Genomic DNA, 27,263 nt, shown 5'->3' on the forward strand with positions numbered 1-27,263 from the left:
CTGGAGGTTTGCTTGTCACCTGCAGGAGATGCACATGAGTGAATGTTATGATGGTGCTACTTGTGAAGGACGCTTGTCAAGCCTGCTGAAGCACAAGATATGCAACTCTTGACATGCATGCTGATTTTTACAAAGCCTGAGATGTTTGTGCCATATTTAATGCTAAATATATTTGATTCATTTGATATGTTCCTTAAACTGGAATCTTCTGCTGGCTAGGAGATGTTACTATTAAGCAGCTCTAACCAATGTTTTGTAATGAGTGTTTCTGGCCAGTGAACTTTCTTCATGTTGCTCAGTGCTCTTTTTGCTGACTTCAGCTGTATTCATATTTTCAGGGATTTGAAGCCAGACAATATGCTCATTTCTAATCAGGGACATATAAAGTTGACAGACTTTGGGCTTTCCAGAGTTACTCTGAACAGAGGTAAGAGTTGTTTCTATCCTTTTGGTTGTATTAAAATGTATTTCTGCATCACATTTCCATATTCTTGAATACTTCACATCCCTATCAAGGGCACCTTTCAATTAAATAAGTGCAAATGTTGCAGTAATACCTGATTTCTAATAGGTAAGTATTGATTAGCTACATGCTCTTAGCATTCCACTTCAGAAGGTAAAATATTTATTCTTTGAGACAAGGATGTATGAAATATGATCTAGAGCCCTTTCTTTGGAGGGATATGGATTTCAAAGTTTTCTGAGGTCTGCTAGGAGATTTCAATGGGTGAATAAATAATTCTGGCTTGTTCCTGTTTCTCTGACTACTTCTGGCCTTCAGTTCATGTCTCTTGGTCCTGTATAAATGAATTTCCAATAAATTAACTGGGACATTCCAGACATTAGTTTGAGGGAGAAGGGGAAGATCAGCTCAGTGCTTTGGCATGTGAATGTTCTCTTTTCAAGCAGAGAATTTAGCTGAATAGTCATGACTGTCTGGCACAGGCTGCAGATGCTAAGGTGAATAGCCAATTTCTGAGCTGGTTGGTACCTCCTTAGCCAGATCATCCAAACTTATGCTGCACAGCACCAGTTCACGTTTTTTCAGACAGCTGCTGGAGGGTACATCCTTTTTATATGGTTAAAGGAATGTTGAAATTCAGAGTTGTCTATGGAGTTTGATTCATGATTTTAAGAATATAAAGGAAAAGCCTAGATGTTCTTTATTTTTTATGATCTACTGCTTTAACTGATGTTCTAATGGAACAGGTTATTGTTTCTAGTTGAACATTCTATGAAAGCTTTAAAGCTACTTACTGCTAGTGAGCAAAAAAAAAGGTATCCAAGGTTGAATTTTCACCTGTGAAAAATTCTTGTGTAGCTTTTTTGAGATGTCTTTTGGAAAAGGAGTCAAATTTAGTATCCTATTCCACAAGCCATAAGCTGGAACTGCTGTCTAAAAACCAAAGCTGATATCAAATTAGAAAATGTAGTGCTTTTTGCATAGTGTGTTGGAGAAGAAATATGGCTTCTACAACTTCTGTATGTATAAATGTATGGATGTATAAGAAAAAACATCTTTTTTTGTTAAGTAAGAATGTACAGGTAAGTCTTCAGTTGGTCTTGGTGGCTTCATTTGTATGTATATTTTTTGAGTATGTGACTCAATTTTTTCTTTGGCTTCATGAAACTTAAATAAATGTCTGCAACTATTTGCCTTTGTTTAATATCAAAATGAAAACCTGATCTATTTGATTTTGGGTTTTCTTTTTTTCTGTAGAGATAAATATGATAGATATCCTTACTACCCCATCAATGGCAAAGCCAAAACAGGACTATTCACGTACTCCAGGACAATTGTTGTCTCTTATCAGTTCTCTGGGCTTTGTAAGTAATTTGCACTGTCTTTGTAAGTAATTTTCACTGTCTTTTAAGTAATTAATTTTAGTTTATTTACTATCTTAAATTCAACAGTTGGCATGATAAGGCTATTCTTGTATTTCTTCTGCCAGCTGGTAGAATGACTTGTGATATGTTTAGAGTACTTTGAAATTCTGATGTGATTATCTTGGACTTTTGAATTGCTGACTTTTTTATGAGTATGGCCAAGCTCCAATGCAAACATAAAGAAAGAGTGAAGTTACACTCTCAATCCTGGACTGAGAATTTGTTCAGACTCCATTAACTTTTAACTGTGCTTCTTTCTGCCTGTTAGTATACTCCTCCTGTAGGAATGAAAGTGCCAGGGCACAGATCGAGTCCAACATCTGGCAGTCCGCATGGAGCAGTTTCTCCTGTCCCTATGGCCCAAAAGGAAAATACCCCTCTTTCAACTAAATTGTTCAAAACGCGTGAGTATACCAGGCCTTGTGCTGAGGAATACTCTGGCTGTAAGGTTGTGGTCTTTTAATTTTATGTGAGTAGTTTGGACCCACTTCATAAAAGGTGTGATTCTGTTGGTGTCTTGCTCTCCACCATTCCTTCAGTGCTTTACATATGACATGTTTTCACCTACTACTTATGTCAGCTTCTAAAGTGGTTTTGTTTGATTGGGTTTTTTCAAGTCATGACCCCTGAATTCAAAATCACGCTTTAACATTTTATGGAAATAGTGTCAGTTCTTGACATACTTTCAGAGGAAATTGTTAAGTATAGCAATCTATGTTTTCTTTTAAATTGTCTTCTCTTGCTGCTTTCTCATTTCTAACCTGAAATGAGAAAGAAGGCAGCTATGCTGCTAATGTTTGTACTGCTTTTACATTCTTGGCAAGTTCGTAATTCAAAAAATATATGAATTGACTATGCAAGAAAGATGACAAGAGAAATTGTTGTCAACATGGCTTTCCTTAGCTTCCTTTGATGTGAAAGCTTAACATACTGTGAAGTCAGTTGCCTGTTTGTATCAACATTTGAATTTCTTTTTCTCTTAAGATCTGGATAATTCTCAATTAACACCTGTGATGCCAGCGAGGAGTTTAACTCCTACTCTGCTTCAGTCAAGAAACAGGTTCGGTACCTCCAGTCAGTCTCACACACACCTGTCCAGTGTGGAATCAGAAAACTGGAGCAGCCCTAGGTGCGGGAAAGGTGTAGAGGTCAGGACTGTTTCATCCTCCCCTTCTAAATTAAAATTAGTTTGTACTTGTGTATGCAGATGTCTTCTATTTACTCTACTTGCCTCAGTTATTTCAAGTGTTGAGAAACTTTCCTACAGTAGAAGGAGCAGGCATTCTAATTGGTATAGAGTAGGATTTTGGGTCAAACCGATATAATCTTTTCTTTCAAACAAATATTAGTCCTTTGCAATATAACAGGGGAAGCAAATGCTATTGAGCCTGCAGCAAAGGAGCGAAAGAGAAGGCTTCACTGACCATCACTGGTTTAGCCCTATCCTGCACAAGGTGGGCACTGCTGGGAGCAGTGGCTTTTTGGAACCTGACCTTGTCCCTAAAGCTCATTTGCTCAGCATCGTGGGTGAAAGAATTTGTTTAAAAGACAGAACTTGGGAAAACAATAAAATCCACTTCAAACTTCTAGTAGCTGTTAAACTGAAAAGTTTAAGGCTTTTATTACTGAAGTGTTTTGAATCAACTAACCTAACACCAATAATTATAGCTGATAAAATATTATCCTAAAATATTTTATCCTATTTTAATGTGTTCATGAAATTCTGCACAAACACAAACCTAAAAGAAAATGCTGCTATGCTATGTAGTTCCTTGCCATGATTCTTGTTTAGAGCATACAGAACAACTTACATTTAAAACAATTTATTATTCTGTATTTATCTGGTTTTTAAGCCTTGGTTTTAGTATTGTGTTATCAAAACATTAGGGACATCAGATTTTCCTTCTGTCATCTCTGAAGTGTAATATACCACGGGGTACTATAATGGGGTTCTTTCCTTGAACTTTCTTGGAAACTGAAAACTTCTGTAGCTTAACTGCTTAAAATAAAGTCACAAATACAACATCAATTGCTCTATTTTTTCATCCTTTGGCATTTAAAAATATGTAATTTTCTATTGTATTATAGTAAGCTTATTTTATATTCTTAACTTGATAATTTGACTTCTTTTGTGCCTTATTTGGTTTTGGGTTTTTTTTTTATATTTTGAAGTATGGTTTTTCACTAGTAGTAGTTAGAATAAGTAGCACTTGCAAATCTGCATTTCATTATGGAGGCTGTAATAAAGTATTTCAAATTAAACATTTCTATAATGCTGTAATCATATTTTTCTTGATACTTAATATGCTTTTTTGCAGCAAAGTGAAGATGAACCTCGTTCTACAACATCCAAAACCAGTAGCAGTGGGTCAGCTCTCCTTTCAAATGCTATGTTGCCAAATAGCAAAGAAGTTTTAAAGAGGAAAGAGCTCGAGTCTGCCATTTCTCCCATTGCCAGCAATGAGTCTGGCAGCAGGCAGAAGCTGGGAAGTGAACGTTTGGATATAACAGATACTCCTGTGAGCACTCTGGATGTGAAAGTAGTAAGAAAGTGTATTTCTGAAAATAAGATTTGGAAAGAAAAAGTCTTTGTAAATAAAAGAGACATGACTTATGAAACAGTGGAGACTTCCAGATTACAACAGTCACTTTCAAGGCAGAATGAGCCTGTCAAAGAGGAAGTAATGTTTGAAAAGCCAGGTGTAAAAAGAAGCTTTGAATCAGTTGACACTAGTCCTTGTCAGGAGCTTAACTATGTTAAAAAAAGCAATGCAGAATATAAACGTGGCTGTCAGATCTCAGAATTTCCTGCAAACAAAGGGACAGGTTTGACAACAGAAATTCAATCCTTAATGCTTTGTAATGATGGATGCCTATGTGACACCTGTGAAAGCAAGGAAGAAGTTAAGAGTTTTATTAGTAACCAGGAAACAGTAGAAAGATCGCTTACTCCAACTGTAGCTAAAAATCTTATGTGTGATCTGGATGCAGACTGCGGAAAGGATGATGAAAAGGAGTACATGAACTCAAGTTTTTTGGTCACTGATGAAAAACCTTTAGATGTCTTCAGTGCAGATTCTGACTTACTTCCTGAAGTGTCTGTTACAGAAAGCCATCTAGAAAAACAGCTTTTAGATTTGGACAGAAGTGTTAAAGACCTCTCCTTTGAGGAACCAAAACCTGAAGATGTGCTAATAACATCACCAGAGTCCCAAAATAATCTCCATCTCTCACAGGATGGAGAGGAGGCACATACAGTCCAGGACTGCAAGCCAGTACATCAGAAAAAGGATCATGACCAGAAACACATGGAAGAAACTTACCTTGACACAGTATCTTCTCCTTCAGAAAAGATGAAGGAAGCGCTGAGTCTCTTCAAAAAAAATGCTGTTGTTTTTCGGAGTTATAATAGTCCAATCAATCTATCCAATATATCTGAGCCATGCAGCTTGGCTTCCTTAGATATAATGGATCTTTCACCTGCCTGCAGTGGCTCTTACCCAACAGCTATCACTCCATTACAGAAAGGAAGATCATATCAGGTCTATCAGGTAGGTAAGGATGCAGATGGAAACTTTGTACATGAATTGGACATTAGGGACCTGAAATTATTTCAGTGGTAAATTTAGGGAAGACTCAAGTAGTTTGAGGCAGTCTGTTAAAATGACCTCTGTTGTCAGGGTTTCACTTGCTGCACTTGTGTGGCCAAAATTATAATATCTGTAAGAATTTAGCAGTAGCTTTATGTTCACTGGTTTGCCTTTGGCTCAACATGCATTGACTGTCCATCTCTGAGAAATCTTTGCTGTTACAGTGAACTGATTTTAAAAAGCCTGTGCTATTTTGTCTTGCAGTGTTATAGGTTTCCTAATGTAATGGGAAGTCTTTGTTGTGGGTGGGGGTTTTTTGGGGGGGGGTTTTTTGTTATCCTGCACTCTTCCCAAGACAGTGTGAATGCTGTTCAGCTGCTGGTAACTGCCATTGTACCTGCTACTTTTTTCTTTTTTAATCCCATTAAAAGTGATGGTGTAGTGTATTCTGTCAAGTGGCAGTTACAAGCCTATTACAAAGATTGATGTGAACAGTGATAGCTGCTGATGTGATAATAGAGGAAGAACTTAAGGAGAAGTTTCTCAAAAGGTAGGCATCTTTATGCTTCAAGACTGTTGAGATAAAGCAATGGAAGCACATTTCACACATGCTTTTCAGGGAATGTTTTGTAACTTGCTCTTGGCTTGAACTTAAGTATCAATTATTACATCTGTGACATCCCTGGAGCTGGGAGTTTCTGAGCTGGTTTTGTTTGACATCTGAAGTCCTTGTGCCATCTTTTCAGACCCCTTACCGGGGCGATGCTGGCACACCGTACAGGACTCCAAAGAGTGTCCGAAGAGGAGCTGCCCCCGTAGAAGGTGAACGAATCCTGGGCACCCCAGACTACCTGGCACCTGAGCTGCTTTTGACACAGCCTCATGGTAAGGCAAAGCAGCATCTGTCAGTACTTGAAAGGTGGCACTTGACATTTCTAAATGTCTGTAGAACTGTAAACCCTTCAAGCAATAAGATTGGGAATTCTTCAAAAATAACTAGTGCTAAGCTTTTGCCATCATGGGTGGCTGTGTTTGCTTCAGCTGCTCCTTCCATTCCTTTACTGGTTTCTCATAACCAAAGATTTTAGTTGTTCACCAGCAGGCTCGCTGCCAATCAGTATTGGAAGCTGCTTTGGCAGCCTGAGACTTGTATGTGGCTTGGGAGTAACAACTTGGTTATCCTGAGTGCCCTTAAAGATTCTTTGGGATGGGAAAGGGGAAATTTTAGAGTGAAAGGCTTAAGCCTTCAATTATTTTTAGAATGTCTTCTGTTTATTGATATTAAAGTGTTATGTGAAGCCAGACAATTGTGTGAAGTTGCCTTAAAATCAGTTATTGAGTTCAGTGGCCTCATGAAACCCTCATGAAACCCTCCAGACATCTGACAGGATCTTCTGTATAAAGGTGCAGTAATAGCCATGCCAACCTCAAATTTTTGGAGGTTGGTTTTTTGGGTTTGTTTGTTTGTTTTCAAAATACTATACTAAAATAGCACAACTTTGAAGGGCATAAACTTCTTTGTCTCAGATTCTGAGATCCACTGAGGTTAACAAAAAGTCTGAAACAGTTTTCCACTAAATTGCAAGAAGCATTAACAAAAATTAAATGCAATGCATCTATCTCTAATACAGTTGTTGATGTATAATTCCATTTTATTTCCACCCCAAAAGTATACTACTATTTTGTAGAGCTGCAAATCTTGGGACAATTACATCACAGAGAGACCTTAATTGAGAGGTAGTTATTACTATCCTGTGGAGCAATAAAATTCTGCTAATATAAATTAACTAAAACTCTCTGAAGAGATTTAACAGTAAAAATTGAAAATGCTCAACATATGTAGTTGTTGTTTTGCACTTCCCATTTAGGACTCCTGGATATCTGGCAGATGTTAAAACTGGATAATATTTTGGAAATGTAATCAGTGCTACTTAGAAAATGTGAAACCTGTTCACAGGCTGATTTCTCTGTGGTTACTGGGTTTTCAGGACTTCAGTGAAAACTTGCAGAGTCTGGGGTTTGTGTCAGGAAATTACAAGTCTCCCATTACCTTCAGTGAAGCCAGGGTTTTTGGAACTCCAAGTTTTCCCTCACTAAATATTCCACATGTTGAGCTGCTTGTAAATGTAGTTTTAATCCTAAATTAATCATGTTACAAAACTATTTTATTTTTGTTTCTAACTTAGATTTAACATTGCCATCTTTCCTTATTGTGGAATACTACCTTAGGGGAAAAAAATCTTCATTCCTATCTGTTTGGAGAATCATACTTGATATTCAATGTTTGTATTTGTTATGGGGTTTTTTTGGGCAATAATTGTGATATTTTTACTTTATTGTCTTTTCATATGCAGGGACTCTGGTATCTGGTGAGTTTTCTATATTCTGTGCAGAGCTGAAGTGTTCAGCATAACTGAACAGTCAAAGTATAACCAGATCACAGTTTCTGAGAACATTGTTTGGGTGAACAATGGTTCTGTATAGAAAGACATGTCCAATATACTTCCACATGAAAATGTGTGATGCTCACAGAATCAGTAAACATCCTATCAGTGTGACTAAACTATCAGAAATCACACATGTAAACATGTACTTCAGAAGGAAAGTCAGCATTCTTAAATTGTTTAACACGAGGTAAACCCAGAGCCACTTTTTCTCATTGCTGCCTTTTACTTTATTGCAGTCAGTCTCATTTACTTTGCCTATGGGTGAAGAAGGTTCAGGTGCTCAAGACCTGGTGTTATTGCTTCTTGCTTTAAACCACAGAATCATAGAAAATCCCAAGTTGGAAGAGACCCACAAGGATCATTGAGTCCAACTCATGTCCCTGCCCAGGACAGCCCCAGAGTCACAGCATGTCCCTGCAAACACTTCTTGAGCCCTTGCCAGGCTTCGTGCTGTGGCCACTTCCCTGGGGAGCCTGTTCCAGTGCCCAGCCACCCTCTGGGTGGAAAAACTTTTCTCAATATCCCACCTTAACCTCCCCAGCACAGCTTTATGCTGTCCTTTGGTCCTGTATTGCAGGTTTGTGGTAGGAGTTAATCTAATTTTAGTTAGAGTTTGTGTGGGAAAAATTGCTGCTGAAACCTGGTCATTACACTGTTCAGGTTGTGATCTTATTAGACTTTGACTGGAGCTGGGAGTATTTTACTGAACATCCAGGTACTCTTAACAACAGTGGATGTGAACTCACTGCTTTGATGTGCTTAGCTTGGTGGGCACTCTTACTGCTGTTAGGACATGCTAAAAGTGTATTAAATTTCTGGTTAACACTCTGGTTTTCAGCATTTCTAAACTTCACAGCAGTCTTTGTGAAATGGCTCAAAACATTCATTTGCTTGGAGGTGTCTTAGTTTTTTTTCTATGCCAAAAAAGCCAAGAACAATTAGATTTGTTATCTTTCCAAGTTTTGGGGGTTTTTTTAACAGCAATTGTGGCATCTATTCTTTATATGGTGGAGTGGGCATGGCTTGAAGATGCAGGAAGCTTAGGATGCATGCAGTGGTGTTTTGGGATTGCTTTGCCTGCTGGTTTCAATGTACATTAATAGGAGAGATTTGCAAGAAGACAAAGCCCTGGAATGTGGAAAACCAGAACTATCTAATAACAAAGCAGAGATACCTAGTAACTACACATTGCCCCAGTCGGTTCAGTGTAATGGAAAGTAATGCCAGCTTCGTGTGTGCTGGCTCGTTTCTGCAAGCTGTCTTCATGATGTTCATCATAATTTGGACAAACAAAAATGAAGTTCAATAGTCTGAAGTTTTGGAGACTTTTTAAAGAACTGAGAGAAGGGATGGCAACATGGAGCACTTATCCAGGCTCTAGTCATGAGGCATCTATTTCTTATCACAAAACAATCTCCTGGAGGAGTTAGCTCCTGGATTCTCTGTGTTGGGAGTTGATAATTAGATTGTTACTAAGAGCCCCCTTGGTTTTATCAGTAAACCCCAGTATTATCTATAATAAATTAAGGAGCAGAGTGGCTATAAAAAACCTTTTAATATATTTTTAATCTGCATGTATATTAAACACAATTTGTCTCTTCATAATCTTCAAGAAATTTGCAGAATTTAAACATTCTTCAGCTTTTGCTAATGTCAAAGTCTTTGCAAGTATCGTTTTAGTAAGTGTAATTATGTGGATTTATTTTACCAGGTTCTGCTGTAGACTGGTGGGCCCTTGGAGTTTGTCTGTTTGAGTTTCTAACTGGAATTCCACCTTTTAACGATGAAACACCAACACAGGTCTTCCAAAATATTTTGAAAAGAGGTAATCTGTCTCAGTAATCAGGGCAAGTATGTATTTCCAATATTTGTCTTAGAGTTTGAGTTACCAACTCAACTCTGTTTTTGTCTGTAGATATTCCCTGGCCTGAGGGTGAAGAAAAGCTGTCTGATAATGCCCAGAATGCAATAGATCTTCTTCTAACAATTGACACTACTAAGAGAGCTGGACTGAAGGGTTGGTATTAAAATTGTTCTTTGTAACTTATTGCAGATTTTTAAGTGGTGATCTCCTCCTCCTGAAACTTAAGCTGGTAAACTTCAGTGCCTCCCTAGGTTCCATGTATAGTACCACAGCACTTAACAAGTTGTGGTATTTTCTGTATTTCTTGTGGGGTTTTTCCTTTCTGAACAAGGTAATTCTGGGGCTGGATTGTTTTGTTGGTTTTTAATTTTTTTAATTGAACTTCTGTTTTGCTTTACTGCTGTTCTGCTATGCATTTTTAGTGTTGGATATCTGATGTACCAAAGTTCTCTTTTATCTAATGGGTATTTGGAATTTTTAACCTAAATGACATTGGGAACCTTGATTAAAAGATGATATTTTGGGAGAGAAGCCTCCTACAACAAACAGTTAATTCAGAGAGAGCAGTTTTTTCTTAGGAATCAGCCTGTCTCCTGCTGAATGCATAGGAGAATACAAAGTTGGAAAATATATGCTGTACAAAGTCTACTTTTTTTCCCCCTTGTAGAAGGGCTTAAACATTTTCTATTGTTAACAGTGACTATGTTATGGTTTTTTTTTTTTAATGTTGATAATGGAAAGAAATTTAGAGTGAGATATTTTGGAAATAGGGATAGAAATCTTATGAGAACTGTTCAGGAAATCACTAGAGAAGGAAATTACTATGGAAAGGCTTACACATAAAGAGACTAAATGCTAGAAGCTGAAATCAAGCCAAATTAAAATAGAGAAGGCACAAGATTATGAATGAAGATTATTATGTCAACAGAAAATTCTGTGGCTTTGATAGTTCCCAAAAAGCAATTTGAAGGTGTTTTAGTTAAACACAAGTTACTGTCTTTATTTCTGGATTTTAGAGTGAAATCTAAATTGCCTGTCAAGGACAGAATTTTAAAACAGATGACATAATGGTTTCTTCCTATCTGAGCTTCTTTGAAATTCATTCTTTGTCAAGATTTACAACTGTATCTGGCTTCTTTGTCCAATTTATAGTCCACTGAAGGGAAGTTGGATGAGTAGTTTTCAGGACAGCCATTAAGTTTTTCTTGTTGTACCTAAGTTTCCATCACTGTCATCTTCTCTCCCCTCTCCCAAATTTGTGCTCTCCCTTTTTTCACTATAGCATGAAGCCTTTAGTACTGGGAAATCCCAGTTATGTTGTGCTGTTCTCTAAATTCAATCTTTCTGGGTAAGAGCAGCTTTCAAGCTGCTTTTGGCTCAGTGGAACTGTATGGAACAGATTTCCTGGATGGGGGTGGCATCTGCACTTGTCCAGCCAACAGTTTGATCTTACTGAAATAGGGGGTAATCAAAGCCCAATTGCAATTTGCATGTCTATGAACTTCTGGAGAAGGAATATAGAGCAAATCTACTGACAGTTACAGATGAGGGAACACAGTGACTGTGGGGCTTGGACATAAGGAAGTTTCTCATGCTGATGTGAACTTCTGTTTCAGAACTGAAGCATCACCCCCTCTTTCACGGGGTGGACTGGGATAATCTCCAGAACCAGACGATGCCATTTATACCTCAGCCCGATGATGAGACTGACACCTCTTACTTTGATGCTAGAAACAATGCTCAGCACCTGACTGTGTCTGGATTTAGCTTATAGCATCGAGAGAAGTGGACATTCTCCATGGTTTTGCACACTTACAGGTTGTCTTGTAACCCTAGTTTGGTGTTGACTAAGTTTCCTTGCTGAATTTAGTGTGTTTCAAGTTACCAGCCTATTTTTATTCTTTAGTGAAACTACTGTATGAAACTGGTATCAAGTGCCTTCGTGCTACTTGTTATCTCCTGCACCTTACTGAGAGGCCAGAGCATTGTGTTTCTTGGACCTAATAACTTTTGGCAATAATGGGGCTTTTTAATAGTAATTAATTATTCCAGTTAGGAAGTGTGGTGTTATTTCCCAGCTAAACATAATAGGGAAAGGATATAAAGGAATTGCAATTGTATTTAATTAATAACTTAGCTATTGGTCGTTCATTGTGGTGGCAAGCTGGTTTGGGAGCAGTCCTGTCTGAGCAGTGTGAATATATATCCACTGGGCTATATAAAACTGATCATTTCTATTCAAGGTGGAAAACTGAAATCTCAATGCAGCATTGCAATGTCTTGTCTTCTGTTTGTCCTATTCCCAAGAAGGGCTGGGAAGGTACAACAGTTAATTCCAAGTTAATTTGGCTAGAAGTGGCATGTGAGACTGGCAGGAGACTATCCTGTCCTAGAGAAATGGGGCAGGGAGAGGATACTTGGGGCAAGTCTGTTAAACAAATGCTTTGCTTAAGTTGTTGTGTTGTAACCCCTTGGGCTGTAGGAAGCTGGACTGAACACGCATTTTAGCAGTTACTGGTTTTATATAGAAAATGCCCAGTGTGTGTGTGTGCTCCTTTGTGTCAGATGACAAGTGACAGGTGATTTTTTGTTTTCTAGCAAGCAGTATTCATACTGAAGCTGCCAAGTATTAAAGACTATAATATATTGTAGGCTAATAGACTCTTTTGTAAACTCACAGCCAGAGCTTGGATTTTGACTAGAATATAAAATAGAAGTGTATGTTCTATATAAACCTAAATTAGGGGGAAGCATATCTAAATTTATCTTTAAATGCAATACAAATCTTGTGTCTGCTAGGTTTTAGAGGTTTATTTGTAGATAATTCTGTTTAAATAGCCTTCAGTATTTTTCTTGCATATGTATCTCTAACTTAAAGAAGATTTTAATTTTTCAGGTTAGTACATGTTAGCTAAAGATCATTTGTGCTAGATGGTGTTTCCAGCCAGGGGCCATGTGCCAGAAGCCAAGCATTTTGCCAGTGATTTTTGCCAAGTGCCTTTTGGTTTCATGAACTGACTCTTTTTGTAGCAGTAGTGAGTTGTCCCTTCATTACCCTGCTTCCTGGAAAACAAGATTTATTGATGGAATTCTGAGCAAACAGAGTCTGCCAGGCTTTCTGCTGTCCCCTCAGGTTGCTGGGAAAGGAATGGGAATGGTGAAGAAAAAGGAAGTTTCCTAGAAAGACCTAAAGAGAGCTGATTTTTAATAGCTCAGAATGACCAATCCAGTTCTTGTGAAAATTCAATTTTGTGAAAAGAGTCTTGGCAAGTTGCAAAACATACAGTGAATTTCACTCCCTTTCCTAAGGACTGGAGTTTCAGAGAACTTCTAAATTGTTCAGTCACGCTGCAATTGTTACATGATGGAAAAGGTGCAAACAAATGAACTACTGAAGGAGTATTCATAGACAACATTCTCTGAAAGTGATGAGACGTTCTTTAGTGGTTTTCCTGTGTACTGTTAGAATATATAAACTGGGGTAGGAGGGTACCTTAATCACTGGTACTTTATGCAATTTATTCTTCCATTTCTAGTAATCTAGTTTAAGAAAGCAAATCTTAAAAGAATGAACTATGATTACATGTCAAAGAAAGAAAAAACTGAACACCACAACAGCTCTTTGTCTTCAGTGCTTTACAAATGCTTACACCTGTTCCCATTTGGCAGTATAACACTTTCCCATCAAGGTGGAAGAAACTTGTTGCACTGGTATTATCTTCTTTAACCCTTTGAAATAGTTCTTAATCATCTACAATGGTCAAGTAAGCTTCTATAAAAATCTTATCCTAAAAGAAAATTGTGGTATTCCTACCAGTTGATTAATGCAAAAACATAGAGTTAATACAAAACCAGTTGATTAATACAAAAACATAGAATTTGTAGAACAGTAAATTGGCCAATTGACAAATCTGAATGTTTAATATAAAGTTATCACTGCACTGCTGTCCAAAATTTAAATTTCACAGAATTAGCCCTGAAAATATTGCAATATCCTGTTCTCTTAATTATCTTGCATTTATCCAGGTTATAGCAAACATGGAGTTAAATGTCAGACGTTGATTGTTGAGATTTGTGATGTTGTGGGGCGTTTTGATTGGTGGGGCTTTTATCTTTTGTAAAAAGGTGAATCCTAGCTTTATTGTTCAACATGGAATTCCTTGTCAACTCAGGTAAAAGTTTAAAAGGTATAATGTAGTAGCTGGAAGAGATCTAGTGTTTCTTATTAGTAAAGATCTACAAATAACAGTGTAGGCTGGCAAAAGTTTCTGATCCTTTGAAGCTGTAGAGTACCACTTGGCAGGTCCTGCAGCTGTTACATGGTGCTCCCTGAAGGCCTAAACTTCATGTTCACAACCTACACATAAACTCTGCAGCTTCCAGGTTATCTTGGGAGACAGTTTATCAGCCATTACATCTGAAAACTACTGGAGAGATCAGTGTTGTACTTGGTTACACAGAAGCAGCAGTTTTGGATGGTTGTTCCCAGCCCTTATGTGCTGTTGGGCACACCTACACATAGGGCAGTGTCTGGGGAGCAAGGTGCTGAAGTGCTGCCATGTGTTGTTGAGCTCAGAGATTCCAGTTTCAGCATGACTGGGTTTACCACATGCTTACTCTGGCAATAAAATGCATTATTTTCCTCTCTACTTCATTCTCCAAGAGTTCACTTTGCACTTACTTCAAAATTCATGCTTTGAAAATTCACTTTACTTTTGTGTAAATATATAAAATAAAATAGTGCAGTTGTGCTGCTGCTTGTGTATCTTGTTTTTCTTGCCTCTACTGAGAGTGTGGCAGATGGATTTTTACACAAAGAAACCCTGACTGCTTCCCACTACCTCAGCAAAGGCAGTGATTTTAAGTAAGGAAATACCTATTACTTTCAGCACAGGTCTGTATGCCCTTCAGTTAGCTCATAACTTGCTAGGCCCTGCCTGGAAGCTTTAATACCAGCTACACTTGTGTACTGAAATGGCAGGAGAGCAGTGTCCTGAGTGGCAACTCCTGCAGGGTGTGAGTCTCCTCCTCTGCATAACTGACATGAGTCAAGAAAGGATGGTGGCTCCATCTCCTCAGCACCTGCTGTGCTGCCGCAGCCCCAGCACAGAAGCAGCAGAGCCCTGAGGATGGAACAGCTGCACCAGGCACACACTTAGGCCTGGCTCTGCTTCTGTGCTCTCAGCTGAGCAGCTCTGAGGGATGAAGTCTAATCTGCTTTGATACAGAGCAAGCTTCTGCCTCTCAGGTGAAGCCCGATTTGCTGCAGGAAACCAGACTGATGTTTGCTTCACAGGTGCAGTTTGGGGCTGGGTCTGGCCCTTCCAGTGCTGTGCAGAATTGTTTAGGCTCCCAGCCCTCCTGCAGAGAGCACAGGCTGGAGCTGTGTGAGTATCCCAGCTCTGAGCTCCAGCCATCTGCTTATGCTACTGCCTCCACATCAAAGCTGTGTCTCTTTGCACCTGGGCAAATGATAAAAAAACAAAACAACCAGTTTTCCTTACCTTTAAGCTGAAATACCTGCCAACTAGGAACCTGTTCAAATTATGGTGAGTTTAAGATGGGCCCAGTTGTGAGTTATAAGTGAATTGTTACTCAAGTGATGTTTTGTATTACAACTTTCAGGTTGTGACTGATTCTCCATGATACAGCCAGCAGGCTTTTGCATACACAGCATCTGGTGTACAGCATTTAGGAAATATTAAGTCCAAGATAAAATACAAAATATTAAGGGATTGATTTATTGAAATATGAATAAATAACAAGGTTAGTACAAGCCTACATTTATTTCAGGGAGAGGTTAACAATTAAGTACCTTTGGGAATGTCTGTCCAATCTCTAAGAGCTCGACCCCTACAGGTGACAGGAGCTGTGGGAGGCACTCCAGGGTGGCTTGTCCTGGCAGAAGACATGCTGCTGCAGGAGGCTGGGCTCTCATGTGATCTTCAAGCTCGAGTGTCCTTCCTGTATCATTTCTATCCCTTACGATAAGAAATCAGTCACTTTAGGAACTTTAAGCTCAGGCACAATGGCTTCAGGTCCCAGCAGAACTTCCAGGATAAGCTTTGTTCAAACCTGAGTTTTCAGTACATCTCATGCCAAAACTCATCTCTGGCACATGAAACCATCTGCTTGTTACAGCAGTCTTCAAAGAGGTTACAGCTATTTTATTTTTTTAATTCAGCTTTACAATAAGAAAATCAGAAGAGGGGAAAAGTAACTAAAAAAATTTTTCACATAACTAAAAAACAAGATTAAAATTTCTCTGGTAAAACCAACATTAGATTCTGTGATTTTATTTTTATACAGTATAGCTTATATGAAAAATGTTTTCCAAACTATAAAATATTTTCAGGAAGGACCAAAAAAAACGTTCCCTAAAAATTATTTGTAGGATGTAGTCCTGGTGGAAAATGAAAGCACATCAATAATGGTGAAATTTTTGAATATTTAGAGCTTAACCATGGATTATGTTGTGATATAATTCTTCATAGCAAACTGTAAGTTTTCTGTCAAATCTAATTTTAGTGCATTTGCATTTTCCAGAGATTTATACAACTTATATATTAATTTATTTTAAAATTAAGTGTAAAGCATGCTTTTGTCAAGCAAACTTCACAAGGTTGTACCTTTATCTGTATATGGGTTAATAAATATTCTGTGGGGAAAAGAAAACGATCAGCTCCAAAATCAGCTGAAAAGGTTTTTTCTGAGAGGAAGTAGAAGGATAAGAAAGACATACCAGAAGTGATATGTTTCATGATGTAACTTGGGGAAAATCCACAATACATTAAATCTTACTTTAATTTATCTGCCAACAGAAAACTTACAGTGCACTGAGCTTTTTAAAAGCTTAAAGCTAGACTTACTGAGCTAGTTTTCATCTCATTTTAAAGCACCTTGTGCCTAAACTATGCATTTCAGTTAAAATAAGCTGTTGTCAACAAGAATACAGTTAGGAAAGTTAAAAAGATAAGGTGCAGCCTCTTTACATGGATCCCTTGTACCACATGCTGTTTCCAAACTCGTATTTGACAGTCCCCCTGTTATTAATGGCTCTAACTTTCAGAATATATACAAATTCCAAAATCTTCTTTACAATTTTACAGAATAAGTGAAGGATTCAACTTCATTTCTGATCAATTTATATGGAAATTGCCCCACACTAATTTAGCAGCAAAAATAATAAGTTGAATTCCTCAGAGCTATAATGTCTTTTTTCCAACAGCTTACAATGTATTGAATTTATACTTTTTTAGAGCTTTCACCTGGTCATACCTAATGCTGTGGAAAAACAGGCAGGGATCTTGAGATTGTAAAATTATTTCAATGTTAAAGTGGCAGTTTTACATATTTTTCATTTATTCTTTTACAGAGATGTTACTGTCTTCATCAACTGACATCAGCAGGCCAGTAATTACTGAAGGCCCATCCACAAGCACATTCCAAAATAATTATTGTTCATATGGTGTTGAGGATGGAATTATTCAATTTATTTGTTACCTAGGAGCTGTGAATCATTCAAGTTTCAATAATATTAGTCCTTAAACATTTAGCTCAAAGGTAGTACAAAATATTACTGTAACATAAGGAAGATCATTCCAAATTCTGAGATTCTATGAGAATTCAGACTTCCTTTGCTTTCCAGGGCCATCTTCTCCTAGAAGTCCTTAAACATAGTCATGAATTCTCAGTTCAGTTTTCTAGAAGAGGAAACAAATAAATTAGTTTAATGTACCTTCATATATGAGATGATTTTTCATTTGTCTGAACAAACAAATCAATTAAGGTTACACGTGAAAAGTTTCCATTCCAATAAAACACAACAGGGCTTCAAGATACCCGAAAATTTGTTCTCTTACACCAAGGAGTAGAAAATTCACTAAGAATTTGGATCTGCAGATGGAATTCCACAGAAAAATCTCTGACCCTGGGTCAGTGGTGTGCTGGCTCAGCAGAGCAACACTTAAGAGCTGTTTTCCCCATGACTCCATAAAACTTAAAATTAGAGGGTTCTAAAATCATGAGCCAAACCTAGACAACTTTTACTATTAGGAAAATATATTTCTATCTTAGGATAGAAACCTTAGGATTCAGGTTTTCAAGCCTTCTTGGTGAAGGCTCCAGTACAAGTACCCAGATTTTCAGCATTGAGTTCCTCATAAAGGAACAAGGGACAGGTTAAGAGGTGCTGGGATGGAGCTGAGCTACCCCTGCCCAGGGACAAGAGCTAAACACAAAGCTCTTGCTTACAGAAGGCTGTCCCTCCACCAGGTACAGGGAATTTGCTGCACTGTGCACAGGAGTTTAGAAGTCAAGGCTCCACAGCTGCAGCACAAGAGAACTTGCATGGTAGCAGAGACTTGTGGTTTCTGCTGCAGGGACCCTTCACATAATTTAAAACTAAAAGTACACAGACAGGGTCAATGCAGGCACTGAGAACAGCTATTGCCTAAGAGCTCACACACCTTGCCTAAGAGCACAAGCTGAAACTGGCCACGGGACAGGAGAAAAGGACTCATTTTGTAACTCTGTTTTCTCACTGAGTGTACTTGATCAGCTTCCTACACATTGTTAAAGGAGATAGAAGTTATTGAAGTTCATCTCAACACATGAAGGAGTAAACAAAACATGGGGCTATGCAATCTCTGTGTTTCACACTGACTGGCATTACCACTGGTACAAATCCTGGTGTCCAAAACTCAAAAAGAATGTTGAAAAACCGAAGCATTTGGCAATGAACCACAAGAATCATTCTAAGACTGGAAAACAATTTTAAAATGAGATTCCAGTTGCTCCATTTGTTTTGTTTAAGCAAGAGATTATGAGATGACCTGGTGATAGCAAAACGTAACCATGGAAAACACATTACAGGCTCTTTGTCAACTGCATAAAGATACAGGAAAATCCAATGGATGCAAACTGAAGCTGCTCAAATCCAAACTAAAAGCAATGTACCATGTGTTTATTCATCAAAGCACTGAATTACTAGAACAATATAATAGAAAAATTGCTGGGAAGGGTGCTTTTCTAAAAACTGATTTCTGTCTGAATCTGTGGTTGGATTGAGGATGCTACAGAGGTCAGAATAAATGATCAAAAAAGATTTTCAAGAACAGCACACTGTTCAGAGTGAGGGAAAAAACGCAGCCATGCAAGAGCAATTAGCAGAACACTGAAGTTCATAGAAGCTTCAAGTAAAATAATTACAAGAAATAGATATAAAACACCTCAACTTTGTCCTTGCTGACAAGGGGAAATTTTCATTTGCTGGTGCAAAGAATGAGCAAAATGTGCATAACTGCCTGAAAGCCTCAGTACTGCAATCTCTGGTTTCATCAGACAGTGCAGCAACACCAATGCTGCTGCTGACAGCTCTGAGCTAGGGGAGCTCCCTGGCAGATTTGCAGCCTTTGTGGTGCTGTACTGTTTACAAAGCCATGGGCTGGGCCCAAAGAGCAATGATCAATGATAGGAGTGTACTTGGAGGCCAGTAATTAGTGGTGAATGCCAGGGGTCAATACAGGGGCCAATCCTGTTTAACACCTTTAGCAATGGCCTGGATGACAGGCAGAGTGCAGAGTGCACCCTCAGCAAACCTGCAAATTACACAAAACTGGGAGTGACTGATATGCCAGAGGGTGGTGCTGCCATCCAGAGGGACTACAGCTGGCTGGAAAAATGGGCTGACAGGAACCTTATGAAATACAACAGGGGGAAGTGCTTAGTCCAGCACTGGAGAAACTACTCCAGGCAGCGGTATGCTCCAGCTGGGAGGCAGCTTGGCAGAAAAGGATCTGGGCATCCTGGTGGACACCACGCTGAACATAAGCCAGCAACGTGACCTTGCAACAAAGGCCAGCGGTGTTACAGGCTTCCCTTGCAACACCATCCCTTCCTGCATTATCCCTTAGAGTGAGTGAGGTGATCCTTGCTCTCTGTTCAGCACTGGAGAGGCCACACCAGGAGTGCTCTGTCTGCTTCGGGCTACATGAGAGACATGGACAAACTGGAGAGAGTCCAACAAAGGGCCACGAAGATGATCAAAGGCCTAGAGCATTTCTGAGGAAACACTGGCACAGGTTGCCCAGGGAGGTGGTGGAGCTTCCCTCCTTGGAGACAATCAGAAGCTGCCTGTACACAGTCCTGGGCAGCCGGCTTTGAAGTGTTCAAGGCTGAGCAAGGATGTTGGACCAGATGACCTGTAGAGCCCTCCTTCAACCTCAGCCACCCTGTGTTTCTGTGACTTACCACAGGAGAGAAAACTGTACCATGAAAACTAGCAAACATTAAAAAGCTAGAGCAAATTCAGCTAATTCTCCTAAGATCCACACACGTGCAAACTCTCTGCAGTCTGACAGAGGAAAAAGATGTAAAAGCCAAGCGCATACTAAGCTAACAGAACCAGGCATGAGGCTGAAGTAAGCAGACAGTAACTAGAGAACACTCACTCGATCTGATGCTTAGAGAGTTGGGAAAAGGCAAAATCAGAGTACAACTGCCCTTCAGCTGAAGGAAGTCAAGGTAGATGTTACAAAAATATCATAGTAAGGTGCTAGTAAATGTTAAATATAGGTGACAGATGGCACTCTATGAAGGAAATGATAGGCACAGCTATAAAGGATGTGAGGAAAAAAAGTTCTCATGGCAGAACGGGACTAGGAAGTCTAAAAGCAGTGAAAATGGCTCAAGTAAATATGAGGAGTGGGAGGATCAAAGAATGTTATGGAGATGCTTCCAAGCTCTCCAGCCTCACCAACTTGTGTATGCTCAAAATTATTTATCCTGCATCACATTTCATAGATTTAACAAAAATAGCCACATAGAAAGCATACTACATATAAAGTCAAATTAACCAATACTTTCTCATACTGACAAACACGCAAGGCAAAGAATTTTCTGTCCTGTCTAAATAACATGACAATATTACTTATTGGTTTAACACAGTATATGTGTTCAATTGAATGCACATCTTTACCTTCGCTTTCTTTGGTGATACACATGTACCAACCACTGGGCAATAAATGGCCAAACAATAGCAAAAGCTAGAACACCAGGAGAAATTTCAAAGGGCCACCATGATGGTTTCTAAGGAAAACAGAGAAAAATTCCAGTGAGCAATATGTGTGCACATATTGAATACCACCTGTATACTTCTCATCACTTCAAAAGAAAATAATAGTAAGAACGTAAGAAAAGATTAATCTATAAAGTAATTTCCTCAGACTGATTATTTTTTATCTCCTAGTCAAGGAAGAGACAGTACAAAAAGCACATACCGAGAGCTAGAGATAAAATATTCAAATTAATCTTTTTTCACAGTTCACACTTTTTACACATCATAAAAACAGTATTTTACCTTGACAGAGGAGGCAGGCTGGTAATTTGACTGTAGTGTTGCAGATTTTGCCTTTAAATACAAACAAAGACTTTTAAGTATAAAATGAAACTGCAATTAAAATTTTTCTTCTTCACAAAACAAGAATATGAGGTTTTTCATCTTGTGATGGCTTTGCAATCTGTATATATCACAGTTTAATGCACAGAACCACCCCCATGTCATCCCACATAGCTGCTAACTTGCCTCTCATGTTTCCACTACTCTTTATAGTAATTTTATCACTTCTCTGTGTCTTAGAAAATGAAGCAGTGTCACTGGACCTCTTTACAGTTTTTGAAGGCTCCCCTGCTCAACTTGTCATTGCAACTTTCTCAGCTCTGGTCTAGTCCCAGTTCCAGCCCAGAGCAGAAATTGCAGCAGCTTAATTTGCCTGCTTGCATGTCTCAACACCAGTCTCTACTAAGGTCAAAAATACTGCTTTAGTTTGCCTGGGCTACAGCTACAGGCATGTCTAACACCATAAAGGAAAGAGAATACTCTGTTCCATGTCTTCCAGGCAATCCTGAAATGGAAGTATCAGAATCTTTTCAAGACTATTCCCATACACTATTGTGGTGCTTCCACAAAAGCCAGGCAGCTGGTTTTTTAATTCTTCCTTAATTTACATAAACATGAAACAGAAGCTTCTGTTTCTCCTTAGGTAAGGACAGCAAGCACACCATGAACTGCTGGGGAAGAATCTTTTACTACTTATATTGCTCAGGCAAAGATAGAAAGCCAATCTGTATTTAACCAAATATTAGATTTTTGAATATCTGTGATGCAGCAAAATTATAGTTTTAATAAATCCTTTGCTGTAGCTGCCTTAGATTTGGAGTATGTGCATCCCATAGGATATTGCTTGTACAGCTTGCTCATTCTCATGCAGATCAAAATATATCAGCAAGTCAAACAAAACCAAACATTTTCAGGTTGCTGGTTCAACTATATTCACAACATGTTATATTGAAACAGAAAGAAAAAAGAAACATTGTACCAATAACATCTACACTTGCTTAAGAGTTCTGTTGGCTGGATGAGGACGTGATGTTCAATTCCAATAAAGCTGCATTACTTCATGAGAAAAGAAAACTGTGAACAATCAAGTCTTTTGCTATCTGAAAAATGGAATCTAAAGTTCTGCCTGTGAACATTTACCATCTGAAAGACTAAGATAATTTCTCACTTTCTTTGAAAATGCTTTGAATTCTGTGGGATCATGCACTAACAACATTAACTGTGGAGTGTCCATATAGAGCCCGTGTAATGTGTATCAATAACTATGGCTAAGATCAGTCTGATCAGAAATCAGTGAAATAACATATGGTTAATTTCTAGGTAAAAAATGCATGGTTTTGCTTACATGTACCAGAGTTACGAATTGTGCTCCTAAGAGTAGGTACTAATAGGAAATTCTAAGCAGGACTCAACTACAAAATGTGACTGAAATGTCTTTACAGTTTAAGAAAACATTGTCAAAAATTTTAATGAAAAAGCACAAAACTATCCAAGGACATTTAATAAAAGGTGATCAAATAACTCCAAAGAATAGGACCTGTGATGCTGCAACAGCCTCCAGCATATGCAGCCTCTGCAGGACATTCTGCATGTCCTCCTGCAGCCGCATCAGCACCACTGCAATCTGCTCGTTGAGGCTGCCCTGGGGGCCTCTGTCGGAGCCCCAGCGCTCGCCGTCCCCTCCATTGCCCATCTGCCCGCCCTGGGAACCGTCTCCTAAAGGCTGAAGTCTGTGCCCTGTTGGGAGGGAGGAAAAACAGAAACACAAAACACAGAATGGGCTACAGCTCTACTGAAAATGTTTAACATAAGTTTTCTCCCTCAGTTTTCACCCAGGAGCGTGGCACTCCTCGTCACAGGCTATATTCAGATGGTTCAGCAGCACTGCAAGGTCACTGAAATGCCATCTGAGATGTTTCCCTACAGCCTTAGTGTGACAGTATCATTCAAATTCCTAGACCTGCAAGAACATTTGCAAAAAGCTACTAACACACAACCAGACAAGTTCAGCAGGAAATTCTGCCCTAGTAAAAAGTAAGATCTGTCTTAGTATGTGTTTTAAGTTTGGCAAAGTCTCCAGCTGGAAAACAAATATCACTGGAATAGAGTGAGGAGAGAAAAGATAGTTATTTGAAATCAGCAATACTCCCTTAAACTAGATACAACTACCACTAAACTAGCCTGTCATGTTTCTGCCTGTAAGTAGCAAACTTCAATAAAACAACAACACAGAGAAGAGGAAATAGTTAACTATAGTATGTTTTTTATAATAGTTTTCAACATAAATGTTTCATTTGGATTTTCTTTTTAACTTTTCAATCTGATTACTTAGAGGTGCTATACAAAAAGACATGCTATATACAAATAAAGTATTTTTTGCATTTTTTTGGTTTTACAAGAAAAATTGATTTTATCCTTGACTTTACAGATCATATCACTGGAATATGGTGCTTCTTGTAGGTGACACTATCAGAAGTGTTCTGGAAGTAAAAAGCACAGAGGTCCAACATAAACTGAACATCTGGGCTATTATGTGATTAAGAACCATTAAGTTCTAAGAATCATAATGGATAGTATCAGAATCACTCAAAGGTGTGGCTAACATTCCAATTATGTACAAAACAATATGTCACTGGTATCCATGGCATTCCATGGTTTCAAATAAACCACCACAGAGATATAAATGCATATGTAGATATGAATGCATATGTATTTTAACAATAAGTATATAACTTCTAAAGAAACTCCTCTCAGGCACAGACTGGTTTTGAGGATTACATTTCCAAAAACCCAAGTGCCAGAAGCAGCAGCTGGAGTATAAGTTATCCACCCCATTATATAGGGTGTGTGTATATATATATATATATAAAACAAAATAGGCATTTTGTTATCTATCTATCTATCTATTAGAAGCACTATACACATGACTGTCCCACTGGACAGTGCTGACAGGTGCTTCTCAGACACCAGTAATTTATGGCAGTGAGGAGAGTGGGGAACACAAAATGCAGGGTCACAGTACCTCTCCCTCTTCTGACACTGTAGAAATCTGCTTTTTCTCCACCTTTTTTCTCCTTGTGAGGACCCCCATTACTGGCTTTGCCATCTTCTCCTCCACATTTGACTTCACCTTGTTCTTCAGCTACTCCCTCTCCAGTATTTCCAGGTTGGAGATTCCCATAAGTCATGCAAGTGCGCCTTGGAAAATCCGTATTTTCTAACAGAGGACTGTGATCTACATCCAAGAAATGGGATGAATGCTTTAAAGATCCTTTAGCTGATGTGATGATCTCCAAGGGCTACAAATTAACATTAGCAAGTAATTAAATTCTGTAAAATATGACAGTTAAACATTAAAGAGGAAAAAATAACATCTTTACTTTCACATCAAGAAAACACTTTGCCCAGAATTAAGACTTCTTTTAAGGGGAGCAGTTGTTTTCCTGTAGAATATACTTACTATTGTCTAAATGTTATTTCCAGATTGAGAAGGCATTTCAGGGAAATCTCACAACAGTGATACCACAGGAATTTCTTTAGACATTTCCAACATACACTAATACTCAATAATTACTAAAAGAGAACATTAATGTCTAAAACCATTCAATTTTCCCCTGTAAAAGTGGCTTTGCTTCCTAGACAGTGAAATGGCCTCTTCCCTTGAATTTGGGAGGCACGGTCAGAAGGCCCATGCTGTCAGCAGCCCCGAGCAGGCAGTGTTTGCACTCACAGCAAAGAGAGCACACAGCTTATTGTCAGCCTGCTCCAAACAGCTTGGCTGCACCTGCACCTCACAGCAAACAAAGGAAAGGCAGAGTATTCTATCAACTTCTCACTCAAAACTGGTGCTACTGCAGGAAGATAATAGAAAAGGATGACACAGGTGCTGTTCAGGTTCTGCACTGGGGCTGTCTTGGTGGGTGGTTCAAGCAGCCCTTGGCACAGGGCAAGGACAGGCCCTTGCACAAGGATATGCTGAAGCAGCTTTGGGACCTCAGTTAGCCAAAAAAGAACTTCATGGAGAAGTCAAAATAACCAAAAGGAGGCGCAGTGAAATGGAAACTACTGCCCAAATTTGTAAAGTAGCAGTTCTGGATCATCAGAACTGAAGGGCAGAGTGCTGGCTACATATTTTCCAAGAAACAGCTGTATTTATTTCTCTAAGTGAACCTCTTCTAGTTTGAACTGATTGACCTGTAGTTCCACCTGTGTATTTCTTCACATATGCCTGAACATTAGTTACTTTGTGCAAAACTAGAACTTTCCTTGTGCAGGTTGGGAAACTCTGACAAATACCCACACGCTTCAATTAAAGAATCTCAAACAAGCTTGAACAATACACAAGGTTGGGAAATCAGCTCGATAAGACAGCTTGCAGCACTCCTATCAAATTACATTTCCCAACATGCTTTATTACTGGGCAGAATTTTGATTTGTTAAAATGAATTCCCTACATACTCAGGAAAGAGCCATACAAGAGAATGATGCAATATTTGAGTGCCTCTGGCCTTTATGATCCCAGGCACCATTCACACATTTCTCTCCAGAATCAGGAAATGAGGTTTCTGAGTACAACCTACAAAGCCCACAGTTAATCTGGGCCTCTGAAGAAGGTCTAGGCCAGAAAGCCAACAAAGATTACAATTATGAGTAGTAATCAGCAGGAGCACAAATCCAGTCAAAGCTATGGCAGCACAGGTGGTGCTCACATTTTATAGGGAAGTCAGAGGTGTACGTTATGACTGAAGAGAACACAGAAATCCTTGTAATCCCCCACTTCTTTAGACCTAGGTCACTTGCAGTCATTGGCCTACAGGACACCTGCTAACACTTATTTCTTTATTTATTCTAAGAAACAAGTGCAGAAGTCATCAGGCCAGGAAAAAGGCAAGCAAAAAGTGAATTGTTACAAAGATACTTCCCATTTGTTATAAATAGCTGAATTCTGGCCCCTACATATTATGAGACCCTACATTAATTTGTGGACACAGACCTTAGTTTCTTTATACTGATTTTCCTTTTTTTACAATTTTTTCTTTGTACTGTTGTTCTTGAAGCCTTCTCCTCACGTAAATTCTCTGAAGGCTTCAAGGCTTTAAGATTAGCAGTAACCAAGATGTAAAATGCTAGCAATGAAAGGAACAAACAGTTCAAACAGAAGGACAGCATGCATGAGCCACGTCATTCACCTCTGCATGTCCATGTTCACTTGATTGAGAGGAACCTATTAAAAAATAAGCAGCATAGCAGCTTCAAAATACACCCAGGAATACGAAACCCCTACCTCTTCTAGTCCAAGCTGCTCCATAGAGTCACAATAAACTTCACTGTCTGAATCACTGGTTAAGTGCTGAGCTGCTGAGATCTCTTCAGTATTCTCTTCACTTGCACCTGCAGGGAAAGAGGGACAGCACACATGGTTTGTAAATGTGAGCCAGTTGAGCCACCCTGGCAAAGACTAGAGCAATGAGTTACAATGTGTAGGTGAGCATCAATTCATGACCCTTCTATCTACAACTGTCATCCTAAACATGGATTCTGAATAAAGATGTTACATTAATTTAGGAATTATAGAAAACTTCTGCTAGTGGGAAAACTAAACTTCATATTGACATTTCTCTATTATAAATTTTAATTCTGCCTTTTTCATTACCCTCTCCTTCCTAAGCTCAGTATAAAGCAGTTTTGTCTAAAGTTACGTTAGTATTAAAAATATATATTCAGATCCCAGTTTCCACAAACTGGCATTTATAAAATGTTCAGCTTTTCAGAATGATAAACCAGATATAGGTGACTTTTGTTTTACTACAAATTCACTTTCAAAGACAAATAGTGCTTGCATAGGTAGCATAATGGTATTACAAGAAAACACTTCTATTTCTGTGGGTTTAGGCCTCCCTGTCTCTGAATTCCCCTCTCTTTCTGTAAGAGACACTAAAAGAAAGCCTTATTTTTAACTGGAATTAATTAATTTGTTTTAGTATTCTGTCTTCAGATTTTTGCAACTGAAATACACCATTGCTAGTCTCTGAATCCCAGGATTAAGCTTCCATAAAAAGAGTATTTTTTATGAAAAA

At 38.6% G+C, this 27,263-nt stretch overlaps 2 protein-coding genes across 4 annotated transcripts in view; one reads left to right on the top strand and one right to left on the bottom strand.

Annotated features, from left to right (window-relative positions):
• The first annotated feature begins 342 nt into the window (after positions 1–342).
• On the top strand, positions 343–12,053 carry MASTL (microtubule associated serine/threonine kinase like). 2 transcript variants are annotated; one of them, XM_066560624.1, is made up of 10 exons: positions 343–427; positions 1,721–1,827; positions 2,156–2,291; positions 2,872–3,035; positions 4,206–5,438; positions 6,224–6,362; positions 7,832–7,846; positions 9,636–9,749; positions 9,840–9,941; positions 11,405–12,053. In XM_066560624.1, the coding sequence occupies exons 1-10, from the start codon at positions 358–360 to the stop codon at positions 11,560–11,562; spliced, it is 2,238 nt and encodes a 745-aa protein (XP_066416721.1). In that variant the 5' UTR covers positions 343–357; the 3' UTR covers positions 11,563–12,053. The 2 variants fall into 2 exon arrangements, with proteins under 2 accessions (XP_066416721.1, XP_066416636.1); XM_066560539.1 differs by lacking the exon at positions 7,832–7,846.
• Positions 12,054–15,501: 3,448 nt separating this feature from the next.
• Positions 15,502–27,263, bottom strand: part of ACBD5 (acyl-CoA binding domain containing 5) — a 30,251-nt gene continuing 18,489 nt past the window's right edge. For both annotated transcript variants that reach the window (XM_066551996.1, XM_066551988.1), the window contains 6 exons: positions 26,471–26,577; positions 24,209–24,485; positions 22,724–22,923; positions 21,148–21,198; positions 20,767–20,876; positions 15,502–17,491 (listed from right to left, as the gene is read on the bottom strand). In XM_066551996.1, coding sequence (XP_066408093.1) covers positions 17,479–17,491; positions 20,767–20,876; positions 21,148–21,198; positions 22,724–22,923; positions 24,209–24,485; positions 26,471–26,577 — 758 coding nt within the window. In that variant the 3' untranslated portion in view covers positions 15,502–17,478. The remainder of the gene's footprint in view (positions 17,492–20,766; positions 20,877–21,147; positions 21,199–22,723; positions 22,924–24,208; positions 24,486–26,470; positions 26,578–27,263) is intronic.

The sequence above is a fragment of the Molothrus aeneus genome, chromosome 1 (genome assembly GCF_037042795.1).
Source record: "Molothrus aeneus isolate 106 chromosome 1, BPBGC_Maene_1.0, whole genome shotgun sequence".
NCBI classification, from domain to species: Eukaryota; Metazoa; Chordata; class Aves; order Passeriformes; family Icteridae; genus Molothrus; species Molothrus aeneus.